The 11730-nt window shown below is 48.6% G+C and overlaps 5 protein-coding genes across 5 annotated transcripts; 2 read left to right on the plus strand and 3 right to left on the minus strand.

The window, feature by feature from the left end:
- Nucleotides 1–1049: 1049 nt before the first annotated feature.
- On the plus strand, nt 1050–2488 carry EV420DRAFT_125555 (uncharacterized protein). Its single transcript, XM_060466767.1, has 2 exons — nt 1050–1223; nt 1280–2488. Exons 1-2 carry the CDS (start codon nt 1164–1166, stop codon nt 2399–2401), a joined length of 1182 nt encoding a protein of 393 aa, XP_060333475.1. The 5' UTR covers nt 1050–1163; the 3' UTR covers nt 2402–2488.
- A 1292-nt stretch (nt 2489–3780) lies between these two features.
- On the plus strand, nt 3781–5822 carry EV420DRAFT_125636 (uncharacterized protein). Its single transcript, XM_060466776.1, has 3 exons — nt 3781–4188; nt 4245–5214; nt 5267–5822. Exons 1-3 carry the CDS (start codon nt 4004–4006, stop codon nt 5603–5605), a joined length of 1494 nt encoding a protein of 497 aa, XP_060333476.1. The 5' UTR covers nt 3781–4003; the 3' UTR covers nt 5606–5822.
- EV420DRAFT_125612 (glucooligosaccharide oxidase) lies at nt 5598–8000 on the minus strand. The gene is made up of 8 exons (XM_060466773.1): nt 7620–8000; nt 7442–7563; nt 7183–7393; nt 6996–7126; nt 6417–6935; nt 6194–6365; nt 6050–6136; nt 5598–5996 (listed from the first exon to the last, which is right to left on the minus strand). Exons 1-8 carry the CDS (start codon nt 7768–7770, stop codon nt 5896–5898), a joined length of 1494 nt encoding a protein of 497 aa, XP_060333477.1. The 5' UTR covers nt 7771–8000; the 3' UTR covers nt 5598–5895.
- EV420DRAFT_125611 (uncharacterized protein) lies at nt 8001–10190 on the minus strand. Its single transcript, XM_060466772.1, has 5 exons — nt 9280–10190; nt 9075–9228; nt 8657–9023; nt 8461–8604; nt 8001–8408 (listed from the first exon to the last, which is right to left on the minus strand). The coding sequence occupies exons 1-5, from the start codon at nt 10066–10068 to the stop codon at nt 8231–8233; spliced, it is 1632 nt and encodes a 543-aa protein (XP_060333478.1). The 5' UTR covers nt 10069–10190; the 3' UTR covers nt 8001–8230.
- Nucleotides 10191–10347: 157 nt separating this feature from the next.
- Nucleotides 10348–11690, minus strand: EV420DRAFT_1640046 (mannose-6-phosphate receptor binding domain-containing protein; the record flags this gene model as incomplete). Its single annotated transcript, XM_060477047.1, has 4 exons — nt 10348–11052; nt 11105–11318; nt 11365–11505; nt 11560–11690. The coding sequence occupies 4 exons, from the start codon at nt 11688–11690 to the stop codon at nt 10348–10350; spliced, it is 1191 nt and encodes a 396-aa protein (XP_060333479.1).
- Between the last annotated feature and the right edge of the window lie 40 nt (nt 11691–11730).

The raw sequence follows: 11730 nt of genomic DNA on the forward strand, positions 1-11730 counted from the left end.
GAATATTTCTTACGCGGCGACAATCATGGCAAATGCCGACTGTAATAATAGCCGTGAACTAGTACCCTGGTACCACGGAGGAATCCTCCGTGTTCTCATCTGCAGTGCTTAACGGAATTCACCATACGATTTGCTAAAAGCTCACTGTTCTTGAGTTGGCCAAGTCGTAGTACCCTTCGCATGCATTTACCAAGCCGATGACAGAAGTCTGGATCCGATGCACCGAAATTGGCTATGAAGAATCTTGTAGAACTCTGAAAAAATCGGTTCCCACCGGCGAGTCAAAAGGACGACGTTTTCGTGCCGCCGGCTTCCCCCCATTCGCGGCCTCGTGCATCTCCGGTGAGAACAGTGATTGCCGTGCGGTGTACTGTTCTTGCGTTCTCGCTCTTTCGCATTCTCGCTCTTAATCGAGTCAACTTTTAATTCCCCAGTGCTTCCCCCCTTGAATCGACGATCATATGATGTCATGCTGTGCCCGAACAGAGATTCGCATTTTTTGGAGGTGGTAGTAGATCTCTTTGCAAGTGCGTAATCGTCGTTACGGTACGACGTGTTACTCGACCCGCATCATCGCACGACCCAAAATCTGGGCGTATTTGTTAGTTCCGGCGCCGAACCTGATATATCATATAAATCCTTATTGGAATCATTTTATCAAGAAAATCTCATGGTGATTGTCACCGGCACCTGGCAGAGTTTGAGATTGGTACAGATCGTGTGTGCCGTTCAATTTTAACGGCTGCGTCAAAATTGACACCAATATTTCCAGAGCTTCTCGACTTGCGATCTTCTATTCACTGTCATTTTTCAACTGGCATTCTCGCAAGTGAATTTATTCAAAATTTAGGATCCTACATCGTGGTAGTGGTGGGAACTTGGTAACTAGGGCCCGAGGCCTCGCGGCTGCGGCGTGAGTAGACGAGTCGATCCCCACGGACCGTGGGCACGGTGAAGATGTGCAGGTGCGCCGGCCCAATGATTTTTTCTTCAGGATCATTGAAGTTTCTATAGTTATCATCTATCCCAGGTACTAAGCGATACTTCTAACGGCGATCCCCTCTCGAAACACTGCAAAACTGCAAGCCCTCGTGGGAATAAATAGTGTCCAGATCGGCATTATAGAGTCATGAGCCTTGCAAGCGTATTGGAGGGACGTAGCAATGCGGCATCATTCCAAGACACGGACTGGGTGCAAGACATGCAGGCGTCGTAAAATCAAGGTATCATGCCTCTATTTTCATGCTCTGTACCAGACGCGCCTAACATGTGTTCATAGTGCGACGAGGAAACTCCCATATGTAATAACTGCACAAAACGGAAGATCGAATGCATATGGGAGGGGTCTAACGATAACCACCCCGCGTCATCGCCGGTGGAGCCACTGCCAGTGGCCCCATACCCTCAGGGAACGCCGTCCACGTCAAGTCTGCCTCCCTCTGAAGGAGATGACATGCTCGATGTCCTTGGACTCGAACTCATACATCATTATACCAACAGCACATGCTTCACCTTTTGTCGCGACGAGGCCAGAACGGAAATATACAGGTCCAAGCTCCCGGCGCTTGCGTTTCATGAAGGCAACTCATTCCTTCTCCATGCCGTCCTAGCCATTTCCGCTCTACATCTCTATTCCCTTAACCCGGCATCTAGCAGATACAGCCTGGCCGCCAGCACTCATTGTGCGCAGGCTCTCGCTGGAGTCAAGGCTGTCTGGTACGAAGAGGGCTCCTCCAGCGCAGACCCCAACGCAGTATTCCTGACGTATGCGGTGCTGACTGTATACGGCCACGCTACCAGCACGCCGCCACTCTGTCACGAAACTTCTAAAGACTGGCTCAGCGTCCTCCGCACTCTAGTGTCATTCGGACAGAAGTGGCCACTAGATCGCGATATTTCAGAGGCTTTCCAACGGGCGCTTCTCCCGCAAAATATAGACGAGCCTATTAACCCTGCGGTACGATTTCCGGACTCCCTCACTGTACTCCCGCTCCCTCTACCTGGATCCCCGGATATTGCGGAAGTGCAGAATCCTGTGGTATCGGCGGTGTACCAAGAATGCGTTGCTTTGCTGAGGCTTGTGTGGAAGGCGTCGTTTCACCCACATTACCAATCGTACGCACTCATGTCGTGGTTCGGACGCGTACCCATGGCGTTCTTTGGTTTTCTTTTTGAGAGAAGACCTCGAGCCTTACTCCTCATGGCGCATTTTTACGTGATTTCAAAGAGGGTAGAGCAGACATGGTGGTCGAAGAAGGATTGGGATCAGATTATTCTGAATCTGACGAATGAGATCGGTGTGAAGTGGGAGGAATTCATGGATTGGGATACCGGATATCGGAGCCCGGCTGTACGAGATGACCATCTCTCATTCCCTTGGCTCACGAACTATAATTTGTAGTGTATCTTGTAGGATTTTGGGAAGGCTACGTTAGATGCAAATAATGTAATGTAACAAGTGTTTCCGGACTTGGACGACGTATCAAATGACAACGAAAAGAGGTGGGAATACGCCTTTCACTACGAATTTTCTGATCATACTATTCTTGCCAAATAGCACACCTCATTCCTGTCCCTACTCCAGAAAACACTAAGATAATGATCCTCTTTCACAGTGACTATTCGCGGTGCTCGGCGCGTCAATAGTGTGAATACAACTTGAAAAAATAAGAAAAGCGATTCAAATTGGTATTTAGAACTCAAGGACTCAAATACTCGACCCTGACGAGTACGTAAATATACCGTAACTGAAAACTCGATTTTCAACGATCGCCAGCCCACTCCCTTCACATGTTGTGGTACTTACCAGCGGCCGTATTGTTTTCCTCCACCATTTCCTATTGGTGGCATATCCCTTCTGGCACGAGCCTTACGAAGGGTGGCGTTGATGGTAAGTAACCAGGAAGAGAATCCGCCGTGTCACCGAATAACAAACCTTTTTCTAGTACGGCCGGGTCATAGCAACTTTCAAGATGTGACAGTCGAGTTTCTTCGGTTCGATCGTTGGGCAGCTTTCTGCAACGCGAGGACAAGAGTCCTCTTCCAGACCTCCCGTCTGAGTCACTCTGATTTTCAGCTCAGCGCAGCTCGGATTCGGATTCGGATTGCACGGCACCTCAAGCGATATTTCGTAAAACACGGTGACGCGTTGCAGCATTTCGTTATCAAGCAAGTACTGGTGTCATCCCACCGTAGTAAAGCAAGAGTAATGAACTCGGAACTACCTGTGTCCCAGACTGCGATCTCTCAAGACCTGTGGAACGAGTTCACACCGCGGGCTTAGCTTTATCTGTCAGATAAGAGCTGGCAGCCAATGAAGCTCATCTCGTTTTCAATTTTCTTTCGAGATGCACTGCGCGTTTATCCCGGATGAAGAGAGTAAGGCCAAATAGATGACCGCAGAATAGGCGTCCCATATTATGGCGCGCGCTGAGCGACTTGGCGTTTCCGAGTCTCTTCCCCTCGCCTTGCGGTTCTGGCCCCCGTGTGAAACAACCGTATATGCGGAAAAGAAGGAAGGAGAACTCTTGGTCATTGCAGTATCTTACCAGCAACATTTTTGGACGATAGCTCCCAGTAGAAAAACTTGAAGGTAGGCGATGTCGTCGGCCCGGAAGTCCGTTCCGTCATTCTTGAATCATCTGCCGACATTTTATATCCACACGGAACGCCTTCCGACACCATTCTCCATACCCCAGAAGGTGCAACTACGTCCAAAATAGCATTGTTTCTTGGTCCCTAGTCTACCTGAAAAGGGAAAGGTTGGGGTTTCGGGCGTGGATGCCGCTCAGTTCATCGACGTGGCCGCCGATGGAGATAACGACCCACACTGAACTGTCTTATCTCCCACAGTGTATCTCCTAACATTTGTTTATCACCTTCCGTTACACGATGAGGACCGGAATATGAAGCTCGGCCCACTTTTTTCTTTCCACTGAACCTCTAGACCAGCATTGAAGCCGTCCAAGCTATCTCATCTTCTAATTCGAGCGCGGTCAATATCATGACGAGCAAAGACATACCCTACGACATTTGGGAATGTATTTCTACGTTCATCCCCGAAACCCAGTTGGCAAAGCTGTTCTCCGTCAACCGAGCCTTGTATCGTGCTGCTATGAATGCCCGATACAGGTGCGTGGAATTTAATGAATTCAATGATCATAAGATGTGGCTCTTGGAGCGGATGAAGTAAGTTTGTCGAGTCCTAGATCTTTTTCGCCCAACTCTGACCTATAAGCAAATAGAGACCCTGCCGTAGCCAAACGCGTTCATACCCTTCACGTTGAAACGTGGTCCGTGTTTACTTCCCACCACCACCGAGGGTCAACTATCTATTGCTCCGACGAAATCATCCGAGCCATGATAGGCGCTGTGCGGGGAATGACAAACCTCCGCGAATTACGCATACACTGGCGGAACCATCTCTTCTCACAAGACCTCGTGCCATTCTTCACCGCAGTGTGGAACCTCAAGGCCGCTGTCCACCGCCTCGTTCTAGTAGCGCCGCTCGGGCGCTTCCGCACCCTTCTGTCCACCGCAACCCGCAAGTTCAGTCATCTAAGGGAACTCGAAATTGTAGTGCAGAAGGACAGCTTTTCTTCCACCACGGAAAATACAAACGCGGCCAATGTTCAGGAAGACATTCTTACACCTTTCATAAATAACGCGGGAGAAACGCTTCGAAGTTTGTTCATTCGGACCGCGCCCGGTGTTAATTTCGCGCCGGTCATCGCCTCGTTAGGTTACTTTCCGCATTTGCGTAAACTGGCGTTGGTAATCCATCCATCCGACAGTGGCCTGGTCGAAATGCTCAATGCACACGCAGAGACACTCACCCATTTCGAGTGGGCAATATCCTCTCTCGACCCAGATGCCATGGAGGACATCGACGATGCAGTGGAATGCCTTATCTCGAATGTTGATTTGGCGAACATGGAGACATTGGGGTTGTACATCACCCAGCGGTGCTACCCCACAGCGATCAAGTGTATATCCAAGAACTCGCAGTCTCTAACCAGACTCCATATTGATGGTCTCTGCATGCGAGATGACCAGCTTGGTAAACTGACGGGACTACTTGGGAACTCATACTTGAGAGCTTTGAGTACCACGGTGGAAACGCTCAGTTTCGATGTCATCCGGATCTTATCTCGTTTGCCATCCAGTCTGAAATCTATATGTCTTGAGTTTAGAAACATCAAGCTTCCGAAGGAGGTTTGTCATCTTGGCCTTGCATATCTTCTTTTCTAACGATATCATTTTGCAGGTATCTACACTTGTAACTCTACCGATGCTACCTGTTCACCAACTTGACGAGCTCAATATACGAGGAGCGTACCTCTCACTCTCCCAACTGAACGTTGTCCTATCTGCTTTTGCGCATTACTTCCTGCTCTCAGGCCTCGAGACCTTCAAAGTCGACGTCCAGACCATGAGCCCTCCGCTCATTGATTTGCTGGCCACTCGCCTCCCGATGATATACTCGCTATGGTTACGAATCATCGAGCTTACTGGAGAGAACGATGAGGATGAACGTTGGCTAACCAGACTGGTGAGTGACTGGTTGCTTCAATTCTGTGTTTGCCGTACTAATATTGAACTGTAGGGCGCCTTCACGACTGATATGAAAGGACGACAGTACCCTCGATGGAGACTCGAAGAGGCGAGGATCACATCAACGTATTTCGATGCCTCAAGACCAGGCGAAGCTGTGAGACTGACGGAACATAAGGAAATCGTTGAAGTCTTGGCGTTGTCGGTACCGACTATGCGATGAAATATATCAAAACTATAGTTAGAAATATATTGTCTGCCGGGTTGTGTCATATCGTAATACAGTACTACGTAAAATAGATGAGGACGGAGATGATAAACTATGTCCTTTACGCCGTATCCTTACTGGATACTTAAGGGGAAGTCAAAGACACCTGTTGGGTCGTATTGAGTTTTCAGACTCTCCAGCCTGGGATAATGCGATTTATAGTAAAGATAGTGCTCTGTACAGAGTGTATCAGTCTTCGTGCTAAAAGCTGTAGCAATCAGGACGTACCATTCTCGAGTCGATCGTCGGCATAGTTCACATAAGCTCCATAATTCCAGCCATCACCCATGGTTGTAGTGATGGCATCAGCGGCACCTGAAAGTACAATAATGAATGGGGGAGACGGAGCAGAAAATTGTAGCGACATCATACCATCTAAGAAAGTGAACCCGTCGTCAGGGTATGGCGGCTCGAAACTACTCGACGAGGCATACAGCTGGACTGTGAACAATGCGCTTCTTGTGCCAAACGCTGTTGAATTCACATCGACCGAGTTGATGAATGAGTTTCCTCCGCCGTAGAGCTCAAATTGCATGAACCAGGCCTACGTCAATGATGAGTATATCTTTAGTGTTATATATGTGAGTAGACAGACCGTATCGGAAGCGTAGCCCTCATATGCCAAATATTTCATGTAGACCTCCAAAGCTTCCAAGGTCATCGGTTGATCTTCCGGTGTCATCAACGATTTGACATAGAAAGTATCAGTTGTGTCCAGGCCCGCGGTTTTGGTGTTTACGATACCGTCACCCAAAATTGCAACGGTACTTATGTACGTTCCATTACCAGAGTAAGTTCCACTCGCCGAAGGCATAGACTGCAAGAATGGAGCTAATACGCTCTGGAGGGCGTCTAAGGACCCGCCATACCACCCGCCGGTCAGCACAAAAGAGACGCTCCCCTCGGAATCACCTTTTCCAAGATTGACTTCGGCTCCAAGTTCAGGTGGAATATCCGTCATCACGTATTCTTGGAAATTATATAGAGCGGCTGCAGCAGCGGAGTAATTCAGCTGCCAGTCGTATTCGTAGATAGTTGCGAAAGAGGGCACAGCGAATGTCTCGAAATCTACAGAGGTGATGATACCAAACGAGGACGCGGCACCTCTCATTGCCTAGAAGGATCCAAATAACCGAGTTGTTATGCGGACGCTGAGAAGTATTGGGTCACGTACCCAGAAGAGATCTGCGTTGGAGGTGCTTGACGCCGTTACAATCGTTCCATTAGCCAATACTACAGTCATTGATTGGGCTGCGTCGAGGGTAAGCCCCCACATTCTAGACGTAAATCCAAAGCCTCCGCCAGCTTGTTATGCGCATGAGATTCGGGTGCTTTTCGGTATGGAAATACCGAGAACTTACAGACGTGACCACCAATGCCCACGTAAGGACAACTTCCATGGGGGATCGCTCTTCCCTGGTTGTTCAATGCGAACGCGACATCTCCCAGCCTATTGCCTGTTTCTACTGTTGCAGTACCCGAAGATGCATGCACCTCGACCTTGGTCATATTTCTCAGGTCAATAACGAGGGAGCCATTTTTGCCTCCCAACCCATTAGCAATGTAGCTGTGCTGCAACGATGTTAGTGACGAGGTGAGTATGATAAAGAGCTTACTTACGCCTCCACTCCTTGCAACGACCTGTAGGCTTTCCGAACTACCAAGGGCGACGACGGTGGCGACCTCCTCTGACGTTGAAGGAAATGTCACTGCAACTGGAGCGAAATCGTAACGCAAGTTATCTGTGGGAACGACACTTTTCAATGTTAGGGCAAACAGAGAGAAGACAATTGCTTACATGGCCTGCTCGCAGCATCATAAGAAGAGCTGCCAGGGAAAACAGCCGTTATGTGAGCATCGGACAAACTTTCCTGCAGACCAGAACTCCCCGCAAAAGCGGAGATGGCAAGTGTTGCGATCGTAAGAAGGAAAGAAGTTGGACTACCCATTGATTGTCCTTGAAGCTCCAGTCATTATCATCACTCGTTTATATAGGCAAGATGAAACAGTATGTGCTGCGCTGCACATACTAATGGAACAAACCTGAACGGCGAAGTTGGACCTTGAAATTGTTTCAAGCTAAAAATGCTGCTATAAATGGAGGATAATAACCCGCTACTAAGGTAGCGGGAATTTCTCCAGTAAAAGCACTGCATGTCCACCCACTATTTTGCTGTTGACGTCGACCTGCATTCGTTCTGTGTATAGCGTACATTATAAGCTGTTTTCATGTCAAGCGCTACCTTTTGGTGATGGTGGACAACCGGTTCGGTACTCGGTTTTCTACCTACATTCCCGTTTACGAAGCAAGAACGGTCTCTAGTGAGCCCCGACCGCCGCCAATAGCGCTCTATGATGCCCGCCAATACATAAGTACCCCTTCTCTTGCGACTATACCTTAAGGGACAACTATGGGTGCCTAGTGGAGCCCGAAACCCCATGGTCATCCTCGGCTTCCCGCGTAATGAGTAGCATAAATTCTTTCCATTTTGTCAGATGATTTCGGACCTCTTCCTTGGACAGAATGTTAGAATTGAAGTCAGCGCTCAGTTCGATAAGGCCTCTCCATGATGAAACGCGAAAGAACCTATACACCAGCGTTCAAACCAACTATCGTCAATTCCGGAGAAAACGCCTACGGTCCGGGATCATTTCTGTTTAACGAGGAGAAAAACTTCGGAACGGTCAAAACAGTTTTACCACTATGATCAACATATGTCGGTTGCAGATATCTTTCGCCTACACCGTCACTTGATAACATATAGCATTGGTTAGGTGTTAGTCTAATAATATACGCAATGAGCCGACATCATGAGTAATAATAGACGGGCTCACAGATTGGCTACGGCTGCGTCTTTCATAGACACAGACATGATCTGTCCGAGCTGCGCCATGCAGCTTAAAGGAGCGGAAATAGCTCTTTGATTGTCATAGAAGGCGCGAATATGACCCATTGCTGTGAAGAGAAGATTCCTGTTCAGCGGCAACAACTCTCCTGATGAAGAGCAGAATATTGATACTGGTATTCGCATCATTGTTATGCCGATAGCATAGCCAGGATATCCTTCATGCGTTGGTTCAGAATAAGGCTCTTTCAAACGACTCCGGCAGTCCACAAGGCTGTAATTGTTTAGGAAAGAATCTAAATCACTCTTTTCTGGGGGGTTGTCAGACATGACGACCATGGCTAGTGCTGCGTGAGCTAAAATCGGACGTCAAATACAGAGTTCAAATTAGACGCAAGACATCGAACCTAAATGCGTGACAGTGTATGATCTTTGGGACGGAAATGTGTCTTTGAGCCGTTTGAGTATCGAGTTTGATTCCCGGTTTGAGAAGATGATTTCGTCTCGTTGGCAGAAAGGCCAGCGGGTGTCTCTGTTGCGTGGCCGGAACCCATAAGCATTCTGCTTTTAAATGAGGATTATCGGGCAATAGAATTCCCTGCTAGAGCTTACCTGGGATGCTTTCAAGACACCACTGTAGATAGTTTGTATAGATTGGTAATAAGGTTTGTCAAACGAAGGGTGTTCACCAGAATGAGGGGATATGGGACGAGGTTCAAGAGTTGATAAGATGTTGTAGACACAAGGGCTGAGGTTATGAGTCTCGCTGCCCCATATAAAGTCACAGGGCGCGGAGGAACCCAACGAGCGTGCGACTTGAGCCAGGTAGCGACTGAATACAAGTTTGATTCCCGGACCATCAAATGGAGCATGATGACTCTGGAAAAGAAATCCTACGCGAGTAATGGTATCGTCTACGGTTGACGCATGAGCGACGAAGTGCAGCCACGTTTGGTCACCAGCAGCGGATGGTATCCTCGCTTGGCCCACTTTCATCCGGAGTTCATTTAGGTCTAGGACTTGCTGGTCATGAACAACAAATGTGCGTTCTGCCCACTCCTCCACGCCATTCGGCGTCGGGGAATGGTACTCCAGATAGCCAGAGTCGTCATCGTCAACGGAAATGGTGCATGCAATGATCGGTACATGATATCGAAGCCATTTCCAAGCGTCGCGGCAGGTATCTATGATTTTTGCTCGTGCAAACGCAGATGTGAAGTCTGCGTAGACGGCAAAAAATAAGGTTTGATCTCCCTGGGCGTGGCGATTCATGATATCATGCGTTCGCTCGCCCCCAGCGAGAAGGCGAATACGAGCTTCTGCACCATCGTCAGCATGAAAGCATTTCCACTGGAACTGCTCGAGGTCGAATTTCGCTAGGAGTACGTCGTCGTCGTTCATGAAGACGAGTATCGTCAGGCCTGATTCAAGGACGTTCGCCAAAGATCATCCCTTTACTTATATAGGTAGTCATGGGAGAGGTGTGTTGATGAGACAATTTGCAATAAAGTGCAGAATCAAATTTGGACGGGGATTTCGACTGAAACTGCAATGCTCTTGAGTATTTGGGTCGAATTTTTCATCCGGACACCGGGTTATTCATTGTTGTCAGGTCCTTATCCATCGTATTGAACGTAGCATAGGCATATATCAATACCCCAAAAAGCACGAGCGGAACATTTACAGACGAGTAACCCCTTCACTACCCAAATCTCGACCTCTGAAAGCGGCGGCGTCGTTGACGGTCTCTGCGGCAGGTTGAGTTGACGTCACCGTCAACTCTGATGATGATGTCGAAGTGACGGTTTGCGTAGACGAATGTGGTTGGGTCGGACTGTTAAGCGGCGGTGCTTTGCTCGCCTCATCATCATCGTCATCGTCACCTAACATGAACGGAGCCCTCTCCTCAGTGGTCCCTTCTTCTTTCCTCTTCGGATGCTGCGGCTGCGGCTGCAGATCCGGTTGAGGTTGGGGTTGTGGATTTTGGACTTGGGACTGATGCGATATAGGATTAGTTCTCCCTGCAGTTCCGTTACGAGGCGGCCTGACGAATCCCCTTTCGAAATCTCCCGCATCCACGCCACTCTGATGGCTTACAGGGTTGGTTCTTCCGCCAAATCCACCGGTCCGTGTCCAGCCTGCACCTTGACCGCCTTCATACATCCCTGCCATCCAGTCTTTAAACAAATCTACGCCTTCCTTGAGATGGTACCGCATCGACTCAATGTTGAACTGAGGAATTTGGTCGAATCCACGTAGACGTAGAACGTATCGATTGTGAAGAGTTCCGAGGGTAAGGTAAAGCATGAGAAAGATGAGAATAATGACAATAAGAGATGCGAAGAATCCCCATGGTCCAGAGCGTTCGCCGGCAGGACAAGCAAACTGCGAGTTACGCTTCAGCGCAAGACGACGTTGAGAAACTAGTCGGGCGTACATGTGTCCGCCATTCCACAAAGAATGCACAGGCTTCGTCATCTCCTTGAGGTAACTGCACTAGCAGTCTGGGCGTTCCGGCGCCGAAAACAGAAGTATCACATATGAATTCGATGACGGTGTTGGCTGTATTCTGGGAATTGCATTGCGAACCAGAAGTCAGTACTATTCGGACAGTATTGTCGGGTGAGAGGTCCAAAGTGGTGTTGGTCTTTCTGCGACGCGTTCAGCGACGGTAACTATGTAGAGAACACTACGCACCCAAGTGAGAAATCCCCGTGGTCCCGTCTAACAACCCCGCCAACGTCCGGGTCGTCAAGACCCCAAATCTCTGACGCGACAGATCTGCACACATTGATCCTAAATTCCTTCCCACCCGGAGAGGAGAATGTGTAGTCCTTGCTGCGAAGCAGTCAATACTAGTCAAGGGAGGAATATTATTCAAAGTTTGTTTACCTGGCTTTGAGTGGGTTCAAATCGAAGTAGTCCCCATTGGAAGCATGTGTTGTACACGGCTTTTCATCTGCTGTAGCCACCGATATTGAACACGACAATGATAGTAGAAAGAGAAAAAAAGGCGCCTTCATTGAGCAATGACGATAACTAAACTCGCGACGTCCAAGCGAT

Source organism: Desarmillaria tabescens (genome assembly GCF_030435595.1).
Source record: "Desarmillaria tabescens strain CCBAS 213 chromosome Unknown EV420scaffold_10, whole genome shotgun sequence".
Classification (NCBI taxonomy): Eukaryota; Fungi; Basidiomycota; class Agaricomycetes; order Agaricales; family Physalacriaceae; genus Desarmillaria; species Desarmillaria tabescens.

Excerpts from the sequence above, each read along its gene's own strand:
- EV420DRAFT_125612 (XM_060466773.1), bottom strand. The coding sequence starts at position 7,770 with ATGGGTAGTCCAACTTCTTTCCTTCTTACGATCGCAACACTTGCCATC. Across the intron at positions 7,394-7,441 it reads TCGTTGCAAGGAGTGGAGGC|CACAGCTACATTGCTAATGG; the intron begins GTAAGTAAGCTC and ends ACATCGTTGCAG. Across the intron at positions 6,936-6,995 it reads CCAACGCAGATCTCTTCTGG|GCAATGAGAGGTGCCGCGTC; the intron begins GTACGTGACCCA and ends GGATCCTTCTAG.
- EV420DRAFT_125636 (XM_060466776.1), top strand. The coding sequence starts at position 4,004 with ATGACGAGCAAAGACATACCCTACGACATTTGGGAATGTATTTCTACG. Across the intron at positions 4,189-4,244 it reads TGGCTCTTGGAGCGGATGAA|AGACCCTGCCGTAGCCAAAC; the intron begins GTAAGTTTGTCG and ends ATAAGCAAATAG. Across the intron at positions 5,215-5,266 it reads ACATCAAGCTTCCGAAGGAG|GTATCTACACTTGTAACTCT; the intron begins GTTTGTCATCTT and ends ATCATTTTGCAG.
- EV420DRAFT_125555 (XM_060466767.1), top strand. The coding sequence starts at position 1,164 with ATGCGGCATCATTCCAAGACACGGACTGGGTGCAAGACATGCAGGCGT. Across the intron at positions 1,224-1,279 it reads GCAGGCGTCGTAAAATCAAG|TGCGACGAGGAAACTCCCAT; the intron begins GTATCATGCCTC and ends ATGTGTTCATAG.
- EV420DRAFT_125611 (XM_060466772.1), bottom strand. The coding sequence starts at position 10,068 with ATGAACGACGACGACGTACTCCTAGCGAAATTCGACCTCGAGCAGTTC. Across the intron at positions 8,605-8,656 it reads GACGCAGCCGTAGCCAATCT|ACTAACACCTAACCAATGCT; the intron begins GTGAGCCCGTCT and ends GTATATTATTAG. Across the intron at positions 8,409-8,460 it reads AACAGAAATGATCCCGGACC|GTTCTTTCGCGTTTCATCAT; the intron begins GTAGGCGTTTTC and ends GCTGGTGTATAG.